The sequence below is a fragment of the Oryctolagus cuniculus genome, chromosome 9 (genome assembly GCF_964237555.1).
Source record: "Oryctolagus cuniculus chromosome 9, mOryCun1.1, whole genome shotgun sequence".
NCBI classification, from domain to species: domain Eukaryota; kingdom Metazoa; phylum Chordata; class Mammalia; order Lagomorpha; family Leporidae; genus Oryctolagus; species Oryctolagus cuniculus.
The window spans coordinates 36,944,099-36,966,873 of NC_091440.1; the positions used below are offsets into that span (position 1 = coordinate 36,944,099).

The following is a 22,775-nucleotide window of genomic DNA, read 5'->3' on the forward strand; positions in this document are numbered from 1 at the left end:
CATTAGACAAAAAAAAAAAAAAAATCCAGAATCAAATTTTATAACAAGGTTGACAAGGACTTCCTTCCCTTGGAATACTGAAACAGTAATATAATAAAATAATTCAGGTATTTCTTTCCCAGTTCACAGATCTAGATCAAATTTCAGTCTAATCAGGAAGATAACAATCTTTGCTCATGATCTCACGTAAGTACAAAATACAAACTAGAAAGTATTCTCATCGAAAACACGACATATATTAAAAAGTCCTAAATAACTGTCGCTCCCCCTCTTCATGGAGGAACGACACTAAACCCTGCCTAGGCTTCATATCCGAGTCACGGCACCATTATGTCGCTCCCCATCTTCGTGGGGGAACGACACAGGACCCTGCGCTGTTCTTTCATCTGCTCGGCCCTCCCCGGGTTTGCTGCTGGTTCTTCCCGGGGTGGCTACTGTCCCTTCCACCTCCGTGGAAGGGCGGTTCCCCCTGCCACATTCCCCACTTCCGCAGGGGAGCGGCACACCGCCGGCCGGCTCTCTCTCGGGGGCTGCACAGGTGTTCCCCTTAGATGTTCCTCTTAGATGTTCCCCTTAGATGTTCCTGGTGCATGCCGTCTCTCTCCTCCTTTATAGTCCTCCTCCGCCAATCCTAACTCGGCTGCCCACACGCCGAGTACGCTGCTCTCCTCCAATCAGGAGTAGGTCCTACAGTTTATTGGTTGAACTGGAGGCAGCTGCACAGAAGCTGTTTTCTCCTCTCCCAGCGCCATATTGTGGGAAAGCAGATGCATAGAATAAGTCTTAATTCCAGTAACTTAGTCTAGTCCAAGTTGCTCCCCACAATAACAGTCTGTATAATTTTTAGTATGCATGAAATGACTGAAATGTAGGTTACATAAGGGGAGAAACTGCGATACTTTTACAAATTGTCTAAGAAATAGATACACTCTATTTCCTGCTCTTGCTGAAGTATAACTGGATGCCCTAACATAAAAATGTTTCTCTTAATACCTTAAAGGGCTTACTGAGCATGAATCAATTCATTTAGATATATCTGAACATGTAAATCCAAAGTCACAGCTATTGCCCAAAAATGTCCACTAGCAATTCTGTGATTTATGTAATATTTGATCACCATGTATTATCAAGACACTATTACTTGGCCGGCGCCGTGGCTCAATAGGCTAATCCTCCGCCTTGCAGGGCCAGCACACTGGGTTCTAGTCCCAGTCAGGGCACCGGATTCTATCCCGGTTGCCCCTCTTCCAGGCCAGCTCTCTGCTATGGCCCAGGAGTGCAATGGAGGATGGCCCAGGTCCTTGGCCCTGCACCCGTATGGGAGACCAGGATAAGTACCTGGCTCCTGGCTTCAGATCAGCGCGATGCGCCGGCCGCAGCGGCCATTGGGGGGTGAACCAACGGCAGAAAGGAAGACCTTTCTCTCTGTCTCTCTCTCCCACTCTCCACTCCGCCTGTCAAAAAAAAAAAAAAAAAAGGCACTATTACCACAAGATGGAACCTGTGATGGTGAACAGGAATTGCCATATGCAAAAGAAAAAAATAATAGCTCAAGTTCGAGCTCTAGACAGAATGAACACTGAAAGCCCATTCTCTTCCAGATTATAAAATCCTTTACACTTAACGAGCCAGTATCACTCTTGGGCAGTGGAGTATGGTGATTAAAAGGGTAAACTGCCTCTGTATCCCAAACACTACTTACAAGTACTAATGTTTCCTAGAGCAAATTATTTTACCTCTCACTTCACTTTATCCTCATCACAGAAAAACATCCTCAGGTAGTAACAGTACTTCAGTAAACGGTGTGTGAGTATAATGCATCTGCCACGTGTCTTGCATATGGTAGCAACTCAAAAATACTAGTTGTTTCAACTGTTAGTTATTTACTCTGGGGCCGGCACTATGGCAAAGCAGGGCCGGCATCCCACACGGCCACCGGTTCGAGACCCAGCAGCTCCACTTCTGACCCAGCTCTCTGCTATGGCCTAGGAAAGCAGTGGAAGAGGACCCAAGTCCTTGGGCCCCTGCACCCACATTGGGAGACCTGGAGGAAGCTCCTGGCTCCTGGCTTCAGATCGGCACAGCCCCGGCCATTGCAGCCAATTGGGGAGTGAACCAATGGAAGGAAGACCTCTCTCTGTCTCTCTCTGCCTCTCCTCTCTCTCTCTGTGTAACTCTTTCAAATAATAAATTTTTTTTTTAAAAAAGACTTCACTTGTAAAAGCTTCACTAATGTGCCACTCACTGTTGAAGTCATCTCATTCTGGGGGTAGGACAGGACAGTTTTTTATTTATAAAAAGATGTTCAAAACACTGATTCAAAAGTCTTGTGACAAATCACTTATGGACAATTCTGTCCCTGGACCCTGGAAATTTCTCTGACTTCTCTCCTACATGGAAATCCTCACTGCTTGCAGATGGACATATGTCTAGAGAGAGAGACATATACTGTCACCAAAATGTACTTAAGCAACCAAAGGGTCCTGGACTCAGAAATCAGAACCAGTCTTTGAGCATGCTGCTGGAGACACTGATACTCTCTGGAGAGGCTGTTCACTGGCTGTGCTGTGACTCATCTGAGGGACTTTCTAATGCCCATATCTTTAGAGCAAAGCAGCAGATTGTGTTCCACCTCAGCTTTTCAAAGCTGAGCATGTATGACAGCTATTATCCTTATTAAGAGCTTTGAGTACATCAAACACGCTTTTAAAGAAGCACACCCAATAATTACCTTTGGAAACTAAAAAGTAAGCACAAGTATGCATAATTTATCATTTCCTCAGGCTCAAATGCACTCTTCATAGTTAACAGGCTTAAGGAGATCTGCGGCATCAATTAAATAAGCCAACATTTTGATTGTACACAAAACATGCATTCATTCAACAAGCATTTAAGAACGTTCTCTCAGAAATGGTGGAACACAAAAACAACATCAACAACTCAGTCTGCAGATGGTAACTTAAATAAATTGCTGACCTACAAAATATTTTCTTTAAACTGAAAGAACAGGGTGAATTTTTGATTTTGCTTTGTTTTTCTTAAGGAGTACACAAGGCTTTTTTTCTAACTCAAATGCTGTTATGTTGAGCAGTAGTCTTTAAATTCTGTACTTATTTCCTGAGGCAGACAGAGATAGAGTTCACAAACACTGACTCAATCCCCAAATGCCCAAATCCCCAAGTCCCCCACTGCCAGGCCTGGGGTGGGTGGGTGCCTGGACCTGGGAACTCAACCCAGCTCTCCCAGTGAGGAAGAATCCCAATGGCCTGAGGTCACATTGGCGGGAAACTGGAGTCAGGAGCCAGAGTTAGGAAGCAAACTCAGGCACTCCAGGGTGAGATACAAGTGTCTTCTTTTTTCTTGTATTTTTTTTTTTTTTAGATTTATTTATTTATGTGAAAGGCAGAATTACAGAGGGAAAGAGAGAGAGAGATCTTCCATCTGCTGGTTCATTCCCCAAAGAGTCACAACAGCCAGAGTTGGACCTATCTGAAGCCAGGAGGTAGGAGCTTCTTCAGTTCTCCCAGGTGGGTGCACAGGCCTAAGTACTTGGGCCATCCTCCACTGCTTTCCCAGGCACATTGGCAAGGAGCTGGATCAGACGCAGAGCAGCCAGGACTCAAATTGGCACCCACATGGGATGCTGTTGCCAGAGGCAGCAGCTTTACCTGCTACGCCACAGTGCAGGCCCTGAGAGGTGGGGGTCTTAACCGCTAGGATAACCTCCTGCTCCAAGAAGTGATTTTAAAAGGAAAGGCGAAGAAGGCCGGCGCCACGGCTCACTAGGCTAATCCTCCACCTTGCGGCGCCGGCACACCGGGTTCTAGTCCCAGTCGGGGTGCCGGATTCTGTCCCGGTTGCCCCTCTTCCAGGCCAGCTCTCTGCTGTGGCCCGGGAGTGCAGTGGAGGATGGTCCAAGTACTTGGGCCCTGCACCCCATGGGAGACCAGGATAAGTACCTGGCTCCTGCCATCGGATCAGCGCAGTGTGCCGGCTGCAGCACGCTGGCTGCGGCGGCCATTGGAGGGTGAACCAATGGCAAAAGGAAGACCTTTCTCTCTGTCTCTCTCACTGTCCACTCTGCCTGTCAAAAAAAAAAAAAAAAAAAAAAAAAAGGAAAGGCGAAGATGAAAAGAGCCAGTGTCTACACAGCAGTCCCCTAGATAGCATCTAAAGAGAGAGCTGGCACACTGCATGGAAGGACCAGAGTCAGCATGTTCCCATCTCAGACTAGGAGATCCTTTAAGGACTTCAGTGCCTCACTAATGGCTGGAGAAACAGCCAGGCGCTCTGCTTCATCACAACGGTCAACTGGGACTCTGGTCTGCCTTCTGTGACTCCAGTGAGAGGGGAGAGCCCCTCCTTGTCCCAACTTCACCCTACTCCTTCAGAGAAACCCACTGAGTCTGCGAACAAGTAAAACATGCCATCTTTCATCTACTAACGTAGAGGAAAAATGCAAATGTCCACTTCCAATTCTGGCCAGAATATGGAAAAGCTGAACTCTCATTCCTGGTTGCAAACTGGCACAAAGCTATTACAGGGCAACTTGGTGATGTGCACGAAGAACAATAAAATCACCCATTTCCCTCAGCCAGCTGGGTCCACCTCTCGAACTACTTCCAGTACATGCTAATTTAGTGAAGGCACACGTTCTTTGCATGCCTTCTCACTTTTGGACACATTCCATTTCCAGCTCTCAGTGCATCGGCACACTGTAAGATCCAGGCAGCTGGTGGAGCCCTCCCAGCTCCTCAGGAAATACCCTGACACATCCGTTTACACTTGCTGGAGCCAGGCTGCTCACCCACATGGCTGTCCTGGTTCCTATTTGTGGGATTCAGTCCCCTCTAAGAGCTTTTTTTATGAACTCCCTCATCTCTTGCCATCCCTCCCTCTTTCCTATATTCCTTTCTTGTTTGTCAATAAAGATGCTGTGTTCAAGAAACAGCAAGGCACTGCATAAGGAACAAAAGGTATAATCAGGCATTTAGACATCTCTTGGCTGTTCAAAACCCACCTTGAGACATCTACGATTCTGGCAATCAGAAGGGGGGTTGCTTACAGAAGAGGTGGGGAGTGATGTACTCTTCTGGAAGGGAACTTTTGTAAATGAGAAACACATCCTTTCTCTTGATTGGTGTGGTAGTGGCACAGGTGTATACAACCGACAAAACTCCTACAAGTGTACACTTAAAATCTGGGCAATTCACTGCATGCAAACACGACCTCAGAAAGAGTAAACTACTCTAAGCAGCCCCTGGAACTATGCTGCACACAACTTTAAGTTCTCACAAGGAAAAAAGACACAAGGGCAGGGCCTTCCCCAATGGCACAGCAGGTTAAAGGCCGGGCCTACAGCACCAGCATCCCACGTGGGCGCCAGTTTGAGTCCCAGCTGCTCCCATTGTGATCCAGCTTCCTGTTCATGTGCCTGGCAAAGCAGCAGAAGATGGCCCAAGTCCCTGGCCTCTGCACCTATGTGGGAAGCCTGCAAGAAGCTCCTGGCTTCTGGCTTGTTGCAGCCATTTGGGGAACGAACCAGCAAATAGAAGACCTCTGTGTGTGTGTGTGTGTCTCTACCTCTCTCTGTAACACAAGGCTCCAGTACAGCAGCCAATGTGTTAGCCCCACTTGCACCCTGGGCAAATGCTGTCTTCTCTCACTCTGCAGGCACACTTGGGCAGTCTCCTCGAAGCCATCACTGTACATGGTGCAATTACAGTCAGTCATGTTGGCTTTGTTTGAAAGAATGTTCCTCAGGGTACTCTTCTCTCAAAAAGCCAAGGTCAAAGGCCAATAATTTGGTGACTCAATCAATAAACCAACAGGTACCTCCCAGACAGTGCACAAAACAGGTACCTTTTAAACAACTAAATGCAAGTGCCCATGAAGGAAACGATCAAGTACAAGGCAGCAGTACAGTAACTATCTCAGGACTAGGGATGGAGAAAAAAGGAAACTCTCAATCAATATCCAAGTGCACACAGGCCCTAAATGAAGCCACATCCTGTAACAGGTCCCAACCAACAAGAGTTGCACATACTCACCTCTAGACAGAAGTTTCCACCAGGAACCCATAAAACCTTAAAATTGTCCTTTCACTCAATAAGCATTTATCAGGCACCATACACAAGGTACCTATTATATAGTCTCATTTGGCAAACCAGATGGAAATACACCATAGAGCATACAGAGGGATCTACATGAGCGCCACAGAGAAGACAAAGGAATGGACACAGGTGGAGGTTTGGCAGTTCAGAAAGCCTTCCCATAAAGGTTGATTTTACTCCAAGTATGGAAGAATGAAGAGGAGTTCACTCAAAAACAAAGAATAACAAATATTGCAGGCAAACAACACGGGAGTGAGAAAACCATATTCTATGCGAGCAGGAAACACAGGCAACAAAGGGGGGCACTAACTGCTTTCAGTTAATGTCTCCTCCCTTAAAAATGTAGCATAGGTGAAAAGGAGAAAGCTGAGGACTGCAGGATTTAAAGAGCAAAGCCAGGCCTTATACGATGGTTTCAAAACTAGATTGTAGTCATAATCTCTATACTATCCAGCAACTACGTGATTAGTCATGGAGAAAACATCCAAAAATAAAGACAGCTATATAGGCTGATAGGACTAGAATGAAAATGAGCCATGAACACCACACTAAGGATCACAGACTTTAAAATAATTTTCCTAACTCCCCAGAAAACAAGGAATTAACATAATTATACTTATCTTTTGAAAAAAAAATGATTTTGGCTAAAACAGCTAGCTTAAGAATTACTTTCTGTAATCAAAATTCTTTAACAAATTTTTGCCATCATAGTATTTTCAAGTTTGATATCTGTTGATTATATTTTAAGGTTCACAAAAACAAACCTAAATTTTGCTCATCTTATTTGGCTTTATTTGTGATTCTAGAAACAGGCAAGTCTGGACCAAAAATGGTTCAGAACTCTCCGTCCCACCACGTGGGCAGGTTCTATTCATTGCCACAGAAAAGGCAGTGATGTACAGACAGCAGGAACTGAAATACAGAGACAAGCCAACTGGTTACAACTCCAGTGTGCCATATTTAAACATGGTCTGACTGTTCAGTCACTTGTGATTGGATGAGACTCAGCTACTTATTCCAAACTACGTACAAAGAAGCCTTCAGGCCAAATTTAAAACATGTACAGTTAGCTGTGGGTCAGTAATTCAATATAGCTGAAATCATACATAATTACCAAAACTGAGTCTATGAATTCGGTAATGTTCTCAAGGGAATGCCTTTATCACTCCAGATACACTTGGAAAGCAGTAGTTCAATTCCAAAGACCTCTATTTAGTCTATGGACAACGCAGATAAACACTGAGGACTTGTGTACCCTCAGCAAACTCTCAGACCAGACCACAGGCTAGTAACCACAGTAGAAAGGATGTGGTGTAGGGAGAAAGAGAGAAACCATTCAGAAGGATTTTGCTAATATCAGTGGGGTACCCACAGAGCCTAATTCTCTAAAACCAACAGATGCTTTAAATTCCTCAAATTCTTTAGCAGCCAAGGTAAACAGAGGAAGTCAGAAGGTGTTGAACCAGCACATCTTTGAAAGATACAAACTGGGCAAATGAAGAAACAGACCAATTCAAAGTCAATCATGAAGGACTCATATTCTTGTGCCAGACTTGGCAGTGAACTCTCAAGTTCGCATCCCCTGGTCCTTTTACAAGATGACAGTGATACTAGAAGTAAACTCAGAGATAACAGGAAGGACAGGTGAGCAAGAAGGTAGTGAATTAAGCTAGCCCATTCTGGGGCCGGCACTGTGGCACAGTAGGTTAATCCTCCACCTGCAGCACCGGCATCCCATATGGGCACTGGTTCTAGTTCCGGCTGCTCTTCTTCTGATCCAGCTCTCTGCTGTGGACTCAGAAAGCAGCCAAAGATGGACCAAGCACAAGGGTCCCTGTATCCTCATGGGAGACCTAGAAGAAGCAGCTCCTGATCAGCTCAGCTCCGACCATTGCAGCCATTTGGGGAGTGAACCAGCAGATGGAAGGCCTCTCTCTCTGTCTGTCCCTCTCACTGTCTGTACCACTTAAATAAATAAATAAAGTCAGTTGAAAAGAAAAGAAAAAGCCTATTCTGCTCCAGTCATATAAATTACTATTGTGAAACCTCAACATAGAAAGCAACATCAACTCAAGACTGGAAACTGGTGAGTAACCAATGCAGAGTGACACATCCGGTTTTTAATCACACTGGTATTTGTTTACTACAGGCTTTTCAATGTCGAGAGACAGAGGCAACCATTAGGTATAGAAAATTGAAAGGTGCTGCACAAGAGGACTCAAATTAGAGAGTCCAGGCTGTATTTTCCAACACTTTGTCACCCACCCTCGCCATGACCTTGGTACAATCAAGTTTCCCCTCTGCCTTTGCCTTCAAACCATTATACTGCTTGGCTTTAAAACCAATGTTTAATCATAAACTAGCCCTGCTACCCTGTTAATATTCCAAACAGCATTTCCAACCAGATAAAAATCCAGCATGATGATGCTGAGTTATCTTAAAGGGCAGCATTTCAACATGTGTTTTGATTGCAAAATGAGCCCTCAGGGTGTCATGCATATATATATATATATATATATATATTATACACACACACACATATATATATTTCTAAGTACAATTTGAAATTCATAAAAATAAGTCATAAAATAAGTGATAGAATAAAAAACTAGCCCTCACCTCACTCTCCCCTGACCCCCCAAAAAAGTGAATTCAAAAAACTTCTGATTCTGGGTATAATAACAACACATCATCTATTTAAAATCACAGACAGAAAATGAAAATCCCAAGGATACAACTGACATAGAGTCCAGGCATCATTCAAAATTTCACAAGGTCAGTGGAGTTCCTCGACCCTGAGATAGTCAAAGCTGAGGCTAAGAATAAAGGCAGCAGAGTATAAATTTAAGATAATGTACACTACTACACAAAAGACGTATGAGTATACATGCACTTACACACCCACAGGAAGGAGCCACTAATGCTTCATCACACCAGAAAAATGGGATAGGGCAAAGTGGAGCAAAAATATCAGCAAGCAGAATAAATATTCACATTATAATCTTCACTTTCCAAAATATAAAATACACTTTGGAATCAACATTCATCTTCAAATAGAGGGGTTCTTAAAATGAAGACATCGTGGCAATGAGAGAACCATTCATTCTGCTCCCTTTGGCAAGAATATTTTAAATATGCGCTGTAGTTGTAAAAGCAAAGCTAGCAAGAGAGATCTATGTGGACCCAAACTAGGGAAATGAAGTAAGCCTGCCCATGACCCCACCACTGTCACTTCAAATGGCCTGAGCATTCCAAAAGCATGTTCACTGACGATACAATGAGTGGCATAAGGGGAAAAAATCAATGTCACTAACTACATTAAAAGGATATGATACTATCTTTGGAAAGATTAGAGTTTCTGCTAATGAGGAGCCAAACCCTTTATTCAGTCATCTCATCACTGCTGACGGGGGCAGGTGTTTGGCACAGCAGTTACGCTGCTTAGGACACCCACATGCTATAGTGGAATGCCTGGGTTGGAGTCCTAGGTCCACTCGAGATTCTGGCTTCCTGCTAAAGCACACCCTAGGAGGCAGCAGATGATGGTTCCACGGGTGAGTCCCTGCAACCCAAGTGGGAGATCCAGATTGAGTTTTCAGCTCCTGGCTTTTGGCCTGGCCCAGCGCCAGTCGTTGGAGGTATCTGGGGAGTGAACCAGTAGACAGAAGATCTCCGATGTGTGTGTGTGGGGGGGGGTGTCTGCCTTTTAAAAATGATGGCTGATGAACACCTTTACAATAGAGAGGGATGGAGTGAGAAGACAGCACGGCAGCCTGCATTGTTTTTTAGCACAATATCCTTTATCACAATACACTTATCTCTATTCATTACACACAAACTTCTCACAAAACCCTACACAATTAGGAACAAGCTAGGACAAACAAGGAATCTTCAGTTTGCCAAAATCTGCACACTCAGAGAAAGAAGGGTGCGAAGTCATCCAGATTCACAGATTTCCTCGGGCAAACACAAAGCCTGCAGATACAAACTCCCCACAGGAGCCAGGCATCACCAAGAAATGCCCCATCCTTCTTCCTTGCCCCCTCCCTCCCTCCCCAACCCACCAACACAAAATGGTGAGTGTTTTCTAAAATTATGCAGAAGAAACCGGGCTGATGGAAAATTACAGTGGGAAGCCTGGACTTTTCAAAGTTTATAAATAAAGTTAAGTTATTTCTCTTAACTACATTGCTGGAATTTTTCCACTCTCATTGCAATTCGAAATACAGTGTTCACACTTCTCCCATTTAAACATGCCCCCCCTCCACACCTTCCTAAGTCACTTTCATATGACCTCAGGTCTCAGCCCAAAAAGACACCTAAAGCTAATTTTTCAGACCGCCCAACTTCCTACTGGTTAATACAATTCACATTTCGCATTCCTTTTATTTAGTGTCAGAAATGAAACATTCGAAGTTGGTTTCTTTATTTTTTCCACATGCAAACATGTCTTTCTTTCAAGAAAAAAAGTCACTTTAAAATACTGTTTGCTTTGGAATTCCGAATATGTTTTTTGTTCCTGTGAAAGAATCTTTAAACCTAATGCGAATGTTTAAGTGCACTGAACAAACCAGCACGTGGCATCAATAACTCCTAAATGACTGCAAAAGTGGAGCAGGCCACAGCTTTCTAACAAGCTTCTAAGACTTTTTTTTTTCTCCTTTACAAAAATCGTTTGAAAGGCTGGCTGTCCTGATGTTAACCTTCTACAGATAAAGGGCGCCCCAAGCCCGTGGAGACGCTGCCTGCATTTTAGGGGGGAGAGAAGGGAACCGAGGAGCCTCTGTGTGAGGCCCAGCTGGGTTAGGAACGACCTTCCCGTGAGGGAGCCGCAGATACGCTGGTCTCCTCCACGCAGAAAGTGAAGAGGATGTTTCCCCGACGCCCACGTCCCGAGCTCCGAGGCTGCGGCAGAACCGGCAGCTTTGCAGGCGCGCCGCGAGGGTCCTCTCCACCTGCCCTCGCGTGCGCCCCACTCGCTGAACGCACGACCTGCTCAGGTGGGCGTCGGGCATCCCCACTCGTAGCCACCCCGGAGAAATGCACCCGGGGCAGATCAGCTCCGTGCCGCGGGCTCTCGGCAGGGATACCACGCCTGGAGGGCCGGAGCCGACCTGGGGACCTCCCTGGGCTGGTGGTCCTTACGGATGCAAGGTCCCAGAACCGGGCGGCGAGCGCTGAGGACGCCGACCCGACCGTCGGGGAAGAGCAGCGCCCACACGAAGTTGGGCAGGAAGAGGCAGGAAAGCCAAACCGTGCCAAGTTCCCCAAACTGCACGGCACCGGCTGGGTCAACGGCGAAAGCTACAGCGCCCGGAGGAGGCCGGGGCAGCGGTCACCTCGCGACGGGCGTCCCGAGACCGCAGACTCGCGCAGTCAAAAGCACTCACCTCCACCCATCTCCGAGCCTCGGCGAACGCCACGGAGCAGTCGGCCTCCGCCTCCTCCACCCCTTCCATGACTGGAGCAAAAAAGGGAGACAGAGAGAGAGACTGAGCGGGCACACTGGGGTCGGGGTCCGCACGCGTCTCGGCCCGGCGGGCTGCGAGGGCACGCGCGCTGCCGCCGTGCCGGCCTGCGCTCCGGGCGCGCTTTCCCTTTGTTGCGCACCGCGATTAAACTTTGCAAGCCTACAAGAACTTGGAGGCGTTGCAGTCTCCACAACTCCCGACGGGGCGCCGGGCGTGCGGGCGGCGACGGCAGGCAGCGCGCGGCACCAGCCCCGAGCGCGCTGTGGGCTTCGGACGTCGCCGCGTGGCCCCGCCCGGCCCCGCCTCCGCCCGCCGAGTCTCCGCTTCCGTCCGCCCCCAGAGCTGCTACCCCCGGGCTCCCGGAGCGGCCGGCTCTGCGGTCGCACCGTCTGGGCGGGGAGATGCCACCGCCCGCCCTGGGACCGCAGCCCCGCCCCAGGGGATGCACCCCCGCGCCCGCCTGGCCGCCTCTCTCTCCCGGGGCTCCTGGAAGGGGCGTTCTCTCGGCTCGCGGCCGCCGAGCGAGCCTGCAGTACCAGGAATAGCTGCGCACAATTGCACCTTTCGGGGCCAAGCAGCGTCCCCCACCCCGCGGGGGCGCGCGGCTTAGCCCATCGCCCCCACATGCGGCCGGACCCGAGCCCACGGCCCCGCCTCCACGTGCGCCGCGTCCCCGCCCCCTGCGGCCGGTCCGGCCCACCTGGCGGCAGGTGAGAGTCGTGCTCTGGGCACCTGCGGCGGGTCTCGCCCAGCGGAGACCGGCCTAGCTGAGCCGCTCTCCCAGGTGAGTGTGCAAGAAGGGACCTGCCACGCAGCGTGGTACGAGCGAGCGAAGGGACTCTTGCGAGGCCCCCGCCTGCCGCCGGGCAGCCCAGTTCAGACCGTCGGACCGCCCTCGCACTGGAAGTCCAAAGCCTTTCCTGTTTGGGGCACACCCAGACGGGCAGCAGCGCGGTCCGTTATTTGATATCCGCAGTGGCCCCGGGTAGGTGCGCAAGGCCAGAGGCTTGGCTTACGGGAGACCTCACACTGGAAGCCAAATCAGGTCCCATCTCAGAGTGCCGGCGGGGGAGTCCTGGCTGCTCTGCTTCGGGGCCGGCTTCCTGCTAACGCGTCTGGCAAGGCAGCAGAGGGTGGTCCAAGCACTTGGCCCCTGCCACCCACGAAGAAGACCAGGATGGAGTTCTGGCTCCTGGCTTCAGCTGGTTGCCGACCTCTGTGGAGTAAGCCAGCAGATGGAAGATTCATTCAGTTTCCCCGTCACTCTGCGTTTCTAAATAAATAGATAAATAAATATTTTTATTTAAAGTGGCTTTAACTGCTCATCTGGCTGGGCTCCCTGGGGGCTTCACCTTGGGAAGATAAAGATGGGCCTCTCTCTCTCCTGAAAAGGAAGTAACCCCTTTTTATTTTTTTTTCTAGTTGATTATTTACCTTTTCTACTGAAAAAGATCAGAGAGTCTGCTACAGACTCTGTATTTAACGATTGTTAACATTTTCCCTTATTTACTTCTTCATTTCTCTGCTGGAGAGTTTTAAAGTCAAGTACAATTTTTCAACCCTAAATGTTAAACAACATACATTTCATTTAGAAAGGACATTTCTTTGCCATATCATTTCCACACCTAGTTAAAGCTAACAGCAATTACAATTCATATCCAATCCAAAATCCGATTTCCCTAACTGACCCTAAGGTGTCTTTCACAGCTGACTTACTCAGACCAGGACCCAATCAATGACCACACACTGCAATTGATTACAGCTTCTTAACCTGGAACGTGTCCTCCTTCTCTCCTCCCCCGTTTTTGATTGACATTATCTTGTTGGAGAAGCTACATCTGCCTCTGGGTTTGCTTAGGGCTTCTTTGCGGGGGGTCTTCGGTGAATGTGTTTGTGCACTTCCCGTCCCCTGGCAGTTAGATGTAGAGGCTGGATTAGATGAAGGCTTCACCACCCACATTACTCCACATAGGGAAGATGGGTTTTTGTTTATTTGTTAGGCTTATTTTCACTCAACGCCCCCCTTTTTTGTTTTTTTACTGGTATTTGTAGTAACAGTGGGTCTGTTTAGAAGAACTGACAATCATTGCTGAAGTGGGGGACCATTCCCTGAACCATTTGCCTGTCGGTGACACCCTGATCAGGCCAAACCCGAAAAAGAGGATGGAATGATGAAAGATACTGGGAAGCTATTTCACTGTGGCTATTCAAGGACTATTCTCTTGTGGGCAAGCATTCGATGCCAAGGCTAAGACACCGCTCTGGCCAGCCTTATTTCTTGCTGTAGTGCCTTGTTGGAGCTGATGCGCCTCAGATCCTGATTCTGTCTTCCTGATAGTGTGTGCCCTGGGTGGCAGCAAGTGATGGCTCAAGTGGTTGGGTCCCTGCCACCTCTGTGGGAGCTCACTCTTCTCTCTGCCTCTCAAATAAATAAATAAAAAAAAAGACTGTTGGGGCAGGTGTGGGGCACAGCAGGTTAAGTTGCACTAAGAACACGAGCATCCCATACCAGAGTGCTGGTCCTAGGTACCCCCTGAAGATCCGGCTTCCTGCTAATGCACCTCAAAAGGCAGTGAATGATGGCACAACTACCTGGATTCCTGCCACGTATGTCAGAGACCCGGATGGAGCTCCTGGCTTCCAGTTCAGCATGACCCAGCCCTGGCCATTGCAGGCATTTGGGAGTGAACCAGCAGATAGAAGATCTCTCTCTCTCCCTCACCCTCTCTGTCACTCTGCCTTTCAAAATAAAGAAGTCTTAAAAAAAAAAAAAACCACTTAAAATTTTATTAAGAATCTTATGTATAAGTGCTAAAAGTTTTAAGTGATAGAAAAAAAATTTCCAGACACTGAATCCATTGCACTCCTAAATAAATAGGACAGATATTCTGCAAGCTTCCTGAGGGTTATTGTTACTGTCATTAGTATGTGCATATATTATGCCATTTGACTCTGCTGCCATGTAACTGAACATATAGTTTTGGATGGAACAGTCCAGGATTTAAGAAGTACACAGGGGGCCAACGCTGTGGCACAGCGGGTTAAAGCCCTGGCCTGAAACGCCAGCATCCCATATGGGTACCAGTTCTAGTCCCAGCTGCTCCTTTTCTGATCCAGCTCTCTGCTATGGCCTGGGAAAGCAGTAGAAGATGGCCCACGTCCTTGGGCCCCTGCACCCACGTGGGAGACCTGGAAGAAGCTCCTGGCTCCTGACTTTGGTTTGGCTCAGCTCAAGCTGTTGTGGCCATCTGGGGAGTGAACCAGCAGATGGAAGACCTCTCTCCTCTCTCTCTCTCTCTCTCTCTCTCTCTCTCTCTATATATATATATATATATATATATATATATATATATATATACTTCTCTCTGTAACTTTGTCTTTCAAATAAATAAAAATAAATCTTTTTTTTTTTTTTAAAGTACACAGACTTGGGAAACTGAATGACGTAGGTTAAGACTTAGGTTAACTTGAATGCCTGAGCAATGACAATAACTAAACGATGACAATAACTAAGTCAAAGGTTTGGTGTGAGAATTAAATGTGATGATGGATGTAAAAAGCCAGGGCATTGCCTGGGGTGGAGCAGGCACTCAATAAATGATGGTTATTCTCATTGGTCTCTGACAGTAGTGTATCAGCTTTCCCTAATAGGTGGAGATTTCATGTATTTGTTCACTGCTTTCGGGGAAAGGGTTGAAGAGTGTTGCAAATTCTGTTTCAAGTCAGCTCAAGCACCAGTAATTGCTTCATTTCTCTATTTTTAAATGCAAAGCAGTGCAACTGTCATATTTTTATCCATTAGCGGTAAAATGAACTTCCAAGGGGAAATGGGTACCATCTTCTGGGAGGCCATTTGGCAATAAATATCAAAAGTTTTTAGGGGCTGGCATTGGACACAGTGTTTAAGATGCAGCCTGGGGTGCCTGCATCATATATTGCAGTACCTGGTCGGAGTCCCAGCTCCACTTCCAAGTCCAGCTTCGCACTAATGCTTGCCCTTGAAGGCAGCAGGAGTAGCACAAGTACTTGCATCACTGCCGCCTGAGTGGGGGACCTGCACTGGATTCCCGGCTCCTGCTTCCCGACTGGCCCACCTGGGGCTGCTGTGGGCATCCGGGCAGTATACCAGAGGATGGTGTCTCTCTGCCTTTTACATTGTTTAAAAAGTTATTTTCTTCAAACGTTCATGCCATAGCCCTTCTGGAAACGTAGCCAGGGGATATGAGCAAAGATACCAAGTGAGGCTCTGCAGTGAAGACCGGAATGCCCCATCAAACCTCCCTCCTAGGAGGACTCCCTGCCCGGCAGGAGAGCCCCAGCTGCCAGTCCTTTCGTGGTTGGCCTCAGGTACGCAGGCCAGCCTCCCCTGAGGTTATGCTCCTCCCAGAACTGTCCTCAACCAGTACGTGATCCCACGCATGCCAGACAGTGCTGCAGGGCCTTGTCAGCAGACCCTGGGGCTTCTCCCTGTCCCTTCCTGCTTGTCCCCTATTCTCGTCATAGGAACTTATCGCTGTAGGATTCAGCCTGTGATGGCTTCAAGCATGATTTGTTGAAAATAAGAATCCCAAGAGCAAGAAAAGCCTCCGACAATAGAGGCAGGCGTTTGGTGAAGATGTCACTTGAGAGGCTCGCATCCCATTTCAAAGTACCTGGGTTCGAGTCCTGGCTTTGGTTCTTGTTCCAGCTTCCTGCTAACGCACACCCAGGAAGGCAGCAGGTGATGGCACAGTACTTGGGTCCGTGACGTGAACCTGGGAGACTCCAACTGAGTTCCCAACTCCCAACTTCAGCCTGGCATAGCTCTGGCTGCTGCAACACCTGGGGAATAAAGCAGAAGATTCTCGCTCTCACTCTGGTTCTCGCTGTCCTACTCTATCTCTCTGCCTTTCAAATAAAATTTTTAAAAGCACACTCCAACAATCAGGAAGGTGGGGTAAATTATGGTTCTTCCATAGAGTCAGATATTGTGCAGTCATTTCAAAATGCACAAAGAGTTCAACGAGGCAGAAAAAGATTTAAAATATATTGCAAAGTGAAAAAGCAGTGCACAAATTACCTTGAGGATTGCATTTTTAAAAATGTCTATTTATTTTCATCTATTTGAAAGGCAGAGTGGCAGCACAGAGAGAGACACAGATGGATGTTCACACCCCCAAATGACCACAACAGCCAGGGCTGGGCCAGGCCAAAGTCAAGAACATGGGATTCTGTTCGGGTCTCCCATATGGGTGCAGTGGCCCAAGCACTTGGACCATCATCTGCTGCCTCCAAGGATGCAATATCAGGAGGCTGGATCAGAAGTAGAGCAATTGGGACCAGAACTGGCACTCTGATATGGACTGCGAGTTGTAGCACAACAGCTATCCTTGGGATTGTATTTTTTAAATGAATAATTTTGCTACTTAGAGCAAGTGAGGAAATTTTTTTTAAAAAGATTTATTTATTTGAAAGTCAGAGTTACACAGAGAGGCAGAGAGAGGTCTTCCATCCACTGGTTCACTCCCCAAATGGCTGCAACGGCCGGAGCTGGCTGATCTGAAGCCAGGAGCCAGGAGCCAGGAACTACCTCTGGGTCTCCCACGTGGAGTGCAGGGGCCCAAGCACTTGGACCATCTTCTACTGCCTTCCCAGGCCACAGCAGAGAGCTGGATTGGAAGAGGAGCAGCCGGGACTCGAACCAGTGCCCATATGGGATGCCGGCACTGCAGGCTACGGCTTTACCCACTATGCCACAGCAGCAGCCCCCAAATGGGGAAATTTTAATGGTGCCTATTTCTGAATGGAGATGTTTATACTTCTGTCTGTTTTTCAAGTTATTTTGCAAAAACATGTATATTACTTTTATAAATGAGAAAGCTTGTAATAAAGCTTGAAATAAAGATATGTCCAAATCTGACTTCGAGTCTCAAACTCAAGCTGCAGCCTCCTCCTGCCGTCCCTAATTTGCCAAATGGCATCACATCTATATCTGGGGTCCTGCTGGACTTCATCTCTCACGCAGTGTGGACCTCATTCCCAATCCTGTCAGCTAGCTCGCTTGCTCTCTCTCTCTCTTTCTAAAAAGCATGGTACTTTGGCATGCTGAGTACTTACTTTTTATTATTTATTTATTTGAAAGTCAGAGTTACACAGAGAGAGAAGGAGAGGCACAGAGAGAAAGGTCTTCCGTCCACTGGTTCACTCCCCAGTTGGTCACAACAGCCAGAGCTGCACCAATCCAAAGCCAGGAGCCAGGAGCTTCTTGCAGATCTCCCACATGGATGCAGGGACCCAAGCACTTGGACCATCTTCTACTGCTTTCCCAGGCCATAGCAGAGAGCTGGATCAGAAGTGGAGCAGCTGGGACTTGAACCGGAGCCCATATGGGATGCCGGCACTGCAGGCGGTGGCTTTACCTGCTACACCAAGCACCAGTCCCCTGTCAGTTCTCTTAAATTTATCTCCTCAGTTGGCCCCACTTCACCATCTGTATTCCCAATACCTTAGTTCAGGCCTTCATTGCTTTCAGCTAGATTTCAGAAATAGGATGACCTTTCTAAAATGTAAATCTGATGCTATAGACTGCGAGGACTCCCAGTGGCCCTTTAGGGACATCTGGTGATTGCCAACACCATAGGTGGGTTCCTATCAGGATCTGCTCCTAACCACCTCTTACCACATCATGATCCTCAAAAACCGATTCTCAAAAACAGAAATGTACGTCTCTCGCTCTGCTTGGCCTTCTTCTCCCTGTTCGCCCAGGCTCTGTTCAAGCTTCTTCCTTCTGGGAATCCTTCAGAAAATCTTGGCAGATCCTCCTGGGCCAGGTTAGGCATAGCTTCTTGAAGCAATCACAGCCCTTTTCTCAAGGTATTCCATTATCTCTTTTCCTCATTGAATCATGAGCAACTTATCAATCCCAGTCTTGGTGCCTAACACACATCTGGTATTCAACAACGGTTTACTGACTGGAGTCTCATTTGTATCAAACATGTAACACCATACTGAATTGATAAAGCATCGACAGTAGCAGAGTAGAAAATTTCATTGACTATAACAGCTAATACAAAAATAATATAAGGAAGTTTTTACAGCAGGGTTTCTCAATGGAGATCCTGTTAATAATTTTTCACTAATTCTCTGTTAGGGTGATTGGCCTGTATCATTTAGGACCTAAAGCAGCATCACTGACTACCAGAAGGCAGTAGTACCCTGTAGATATGACAGCCAAGTATGTCTCCAGACTTTGCCAGATGTCTCCCTGTGGGGGACTCACATTAGCTCTTCTTCAGGACTGCTTTCCTGGGGAGGAACTGGCTTCGGTACAGTAGAAGTGTATCTTGGGCCCAAGTTTCTTGCAAGTCCGTGAGCTGGGTAGAGAGGATTTAAGGTGAATGGGAGTAGGGGATACTCTGTTAGAAAGAAGGGGAAAAGTTGAATGATGCTTGGGATAAAAATCATAAATGAGGAGGGACCAAGTGGTTGGAAAGAATTAAAAGAAGACCAGGGGCCGGCGCTGTGGCATAGCGGGTAAAGCTGCTGCCCGCAGTACCAGCATCCCATCTGGGCACTGTTTGGAGACCTGGCTGCTCCACTTCCGATCCAGATCTCTGCTATGGCCTGGGAAAGTAGTAGAAAATGGCCCAAGTCCTTGGGCCCCTGCACCCGCGTGGGAGACCCAGAAGAAGCTCCTGGCTCCTGGCTTCGAAATGACACAGCTCGGGCTGTTGAGGCCATTTGGGTAATGAACCAGCAGATGGAAGGTAACTCTCTCCCTCCGCCTCTACCTCTGCCTCTGATTCTCTGTAGCTCTGCCTTTCAAATAAATAAATCTTAGAAAAAAGAAGAAGAAGGCCAGACAGGTGCAGTGGGAATTCTCCTAATAAAAAGAACTAAATTTTACACTGTGGTCGGTTCTGGTTCAAAGCGTCGGCCCTTCTGGATTCAGAGATAACCAATATCTGGTGTACACGTCTATTTCTTAGGCTTATGTAACAGCTTAATTAACAGGAAGAATCACTCCAAGAAGGTAGATAAAAAACATATTAAATATACTAATGATTATATTTATCCTAGCTCTAATTATCCCACCTTTACCCACAAAAATACATGCTTCAGTGTCAGTAATCAGAGGACTATGACATTGTTAGTACTTACACACTCGCATTCAGAAAGGTGGTTTCTCTATATGGAAATGGAAGCCAGAGGAAAAAGAGAAGCCAAAATATTACAGATCATCATTGAGAGATGGACAGATGGACAGTGAATGTGTCAGAAGGCAAAAGGAAAAAAAAAAAAATAGGGGGAATCCCACATTATATAACTCCCCTAAAAGGCAAGCGGAGAGGCTGGCATTGTGGTGCAGCGGGTTGGGCCACTGCCTGCAGCACCAGCTTCCAGTATGGAGGCTTTGGTGTCCTGGCTGCTCCATCTCCAATCCAGCTGCCTGCTAATGTGCCTGGGAATGCAGCAGAGGATGGCTCAAGTCTTTGGGCCTCTGCACTCACATGGGAAACTCAGAAGACGCTCTTGGCTCCTGACTTAGGTCTGGCCCAGGCCTGGTGATTACAGACATTTGGGGAATAATTCAGCAGATGGAATCTCTTTCAATCTCTCTCTCTCTCTCTCTTTCTCTGTAACCCTGCCTTTCATATAAATAAAATAAATCCTTTTTTTTTTTTTTAAAAAAAAAAGACAAACATCTGGAGGAAGTTTTCAGCACCAGGTGCTGAGCATTTCCTTTACCCAGTGGACAGAGGGGTCCTCACTGTGTCTTCTTCAGCTTCTGGATAGTTAACCAGGAGCGGTCGATGAGGAGATGAAAAGCCCTTGGTTCTGATGGACCCTCCCCTCTGTGTGCACAGACATCTCATTAAGAGATCAACAGAGATGGTAACTTTCAAAACATAGAACCAACCCCATAATTTGAAGAGCAGTTGGTTATTTTCTCCCTACTATAAAGATCTTAAGGGTTTTTTTTTTGTTGTTGTTTATTCTTCTTTTTAAACATGTAAAGGGGTTTCCCATCACTGAACTCAAATTATTTAACATAAATCTAAAGCCTTTATTTTCTTTAAGGTCCTGCATTCTAGCCAGAATTACAAACCACACTATAGTTCTCTAAGTGATAGCAGTGAGATCAAAAGGACTTACCCTAGAATTAGCTTTAAAATAAACTATTGGGGCTTCTGGGAAAGAGGAAGGAGAGAATGTGTGTTTACTAAACTTCTCTTCCCGAAGCCCAGTGAAATGAAGAAAATAAACTCTGTTTTCCTTGGAAGGATATCTTTAGAAAGGATAGCCAAAGATAAAAATAGCCGAGTCCAGTTTGCCCTAAAACATACTTATCTTTTCCTTTGTTTTTATGTTTTGGTGGAGAAAATTTAACCCCACTTCTTATTAACTTTATTTGATAAAAGAAATAGCCTTACTGTTCAAATTGTTCTGCTAAAAAAGCAGAGGAAAATATTTAAACATGGTACCTATTATATTATTAATACATTGGAATTGCGATAGCAATTCTTATTTACATTCTCAAGGTAAACCCAAAGAGGAGAGAGTCCATCAACTAAAGGAAACTTGCAGAAATTCAAATTATAATTTTTATAACAATTCTCCCTGCTCGACAAATACTGGGTAATTATTAATAGTATCATAGTTTCAAAAAGTAAAAGGTAGTACCTATGATCAACAATAAAGTATCATATACCAAAAATTTTATTTAGAGGGTAGACATCATGTTTACCACAATAAAATTTTAAAAATAAAAAAAAATTAAAGACAACAGAACTGACTGGACTGGGAGAAAAGAGACCCCCATGGTTTCCATAATTACCAGTCTGGGTCTCCATTGCACCATCGGTAATCTCAAGCAGACCTCACTGTCAACACTAGACAGTGTGAAGAAACTTACAAATAGCTCTGAAGTGAAGTTCTTGGCTGAGTTCCAGCCTGACCACAGAATCTCAATCTGCCTAGAGACAGGTCTGCTACTCCCTCAAGGGCTGGAAAAAAAATCATTCGAAGAAGGGGTAACAGGGCTGGCATCCCATATGGGCACCAGTTCAAGTCCAGGCTAGTCCATTTTCCATCCACTCCTTGCTAACGTGCCTGAAAAAGCAGTGGAGAATGGCCAAGTCCTTGGGCCTCTGAAACCAAGGTGAGAGACCTAGAAGAAGCTCCTGGCTTCCACCAGGCTCAGCCCTGGCCATTGCGGGCATTTGGGGAGTGAACCAGCAGATAGAAGACTCTCTCTCTCTCTCTCTCTCTTCCTCTCTCTCTCTCTCTCTGTGTGTGTGTGTGTGTGTCTCCCTTCACCTTTCTGTAACTCTGCCTTTCAAATAAATAAACACATCTTTCAAAAAAATCATGTTAAGAGAGGCCAGCGTTGCAGCTAGCTCAGTCAGAGGGTTCTCTGGTAAACAAGGAATTGGGCTTTTCCCTGAACAAAAAATCAAGTGGTCTCTGAGGTAAACCAGCAAAGTCTCCAAAGAGCTCTTGGACTAAGAATGCCCCTATCCATGACTTCATAAGAAGCCTCTTTTAGTCCTGTGGACAGAAGCAGATCAGTCAGGCCAAACAATTCCAATCCTCTGTAACTGAATTTAAAAAAACAAAAACAAATACATGACCTTGACACATCCCCCATATAGAAAAGCCTCATCTCCATTTCTACATACTGCCAATTAATGAAAGTCACAGCTGGCTTATTGAGACTGACTTAGTTACAAATCAAGGCTACACACACATCTTCTGCTGGGTATTCGTACCGTTAAAGGTGGTGCTCAAAGCTACACAACTCTACTGTTGAAAGAGGACTATAATGGGGTTCATTTGATTTTTGCAGAGGTATATCTCTAGGCAGGGTCTAGATCATTAGAAGAATGTGAAGAGAAAGGCCTGAATCCATGCTGCGTAAATGTAACAGCTTATTTATTGTGGACAGAAGAGATTTTTGGCTAGACTATTGACTCTAGAGAAATCTTTCCCTCTCTCAAATGGATACAAGACTATCCAGTCCTTGAGAATAGTTGTTTGACCTTGGGAGAACTTATGTGAGTGAGTGTTTTTTCCAAAAGGTACTCAGAGAAGACCAAACAAATCAGGAAGAATAAAAAAGATCATACTTCCTATTGCCCCAGGAACCTCAATATATATTTTAAAGATTTGTTTACTTATTTAAAAGTCAGAGCGAACCAGGAGAGGAGAG

The 22,775-nt window shown here is 46.4% G+C and overlaps 1 protein-coding gene across 12 annotated transcripts in view; it reads right to left on the reverse strand.

Moving 5' to 3' along the window:
- LMO7 (LIM domain 7) overlaps positions 1–11,711 on the reverse strand; it is a 235,405-nt gene extending 223,694 nt beyond the window's left edge. For 3 of the 12 annotated variants that reach the window (XM_070048703.1, XM_017343523.3, XM_017343521.3), the window contains exon 1: positions 11,504–11,711. In XM_070048703.1, coding sequence (XP_069904804.1) covers positions 11,504–11,572 — 69 coding nt within the window. In that variant the 5' untranslated portion in view covers positions 11,573–11,711. The remainder of the gene's footprint in view (positions 1–11,503) is intronic. The other 9 variants (XM_051850596.2, XM_008260065.4, XM_051850594.2 and 6 more) reach the window with 5 other exon arrangements.
- Between the last annotated feature and the right edge of the window lie 11,064 nt (positions 11,712–22,775).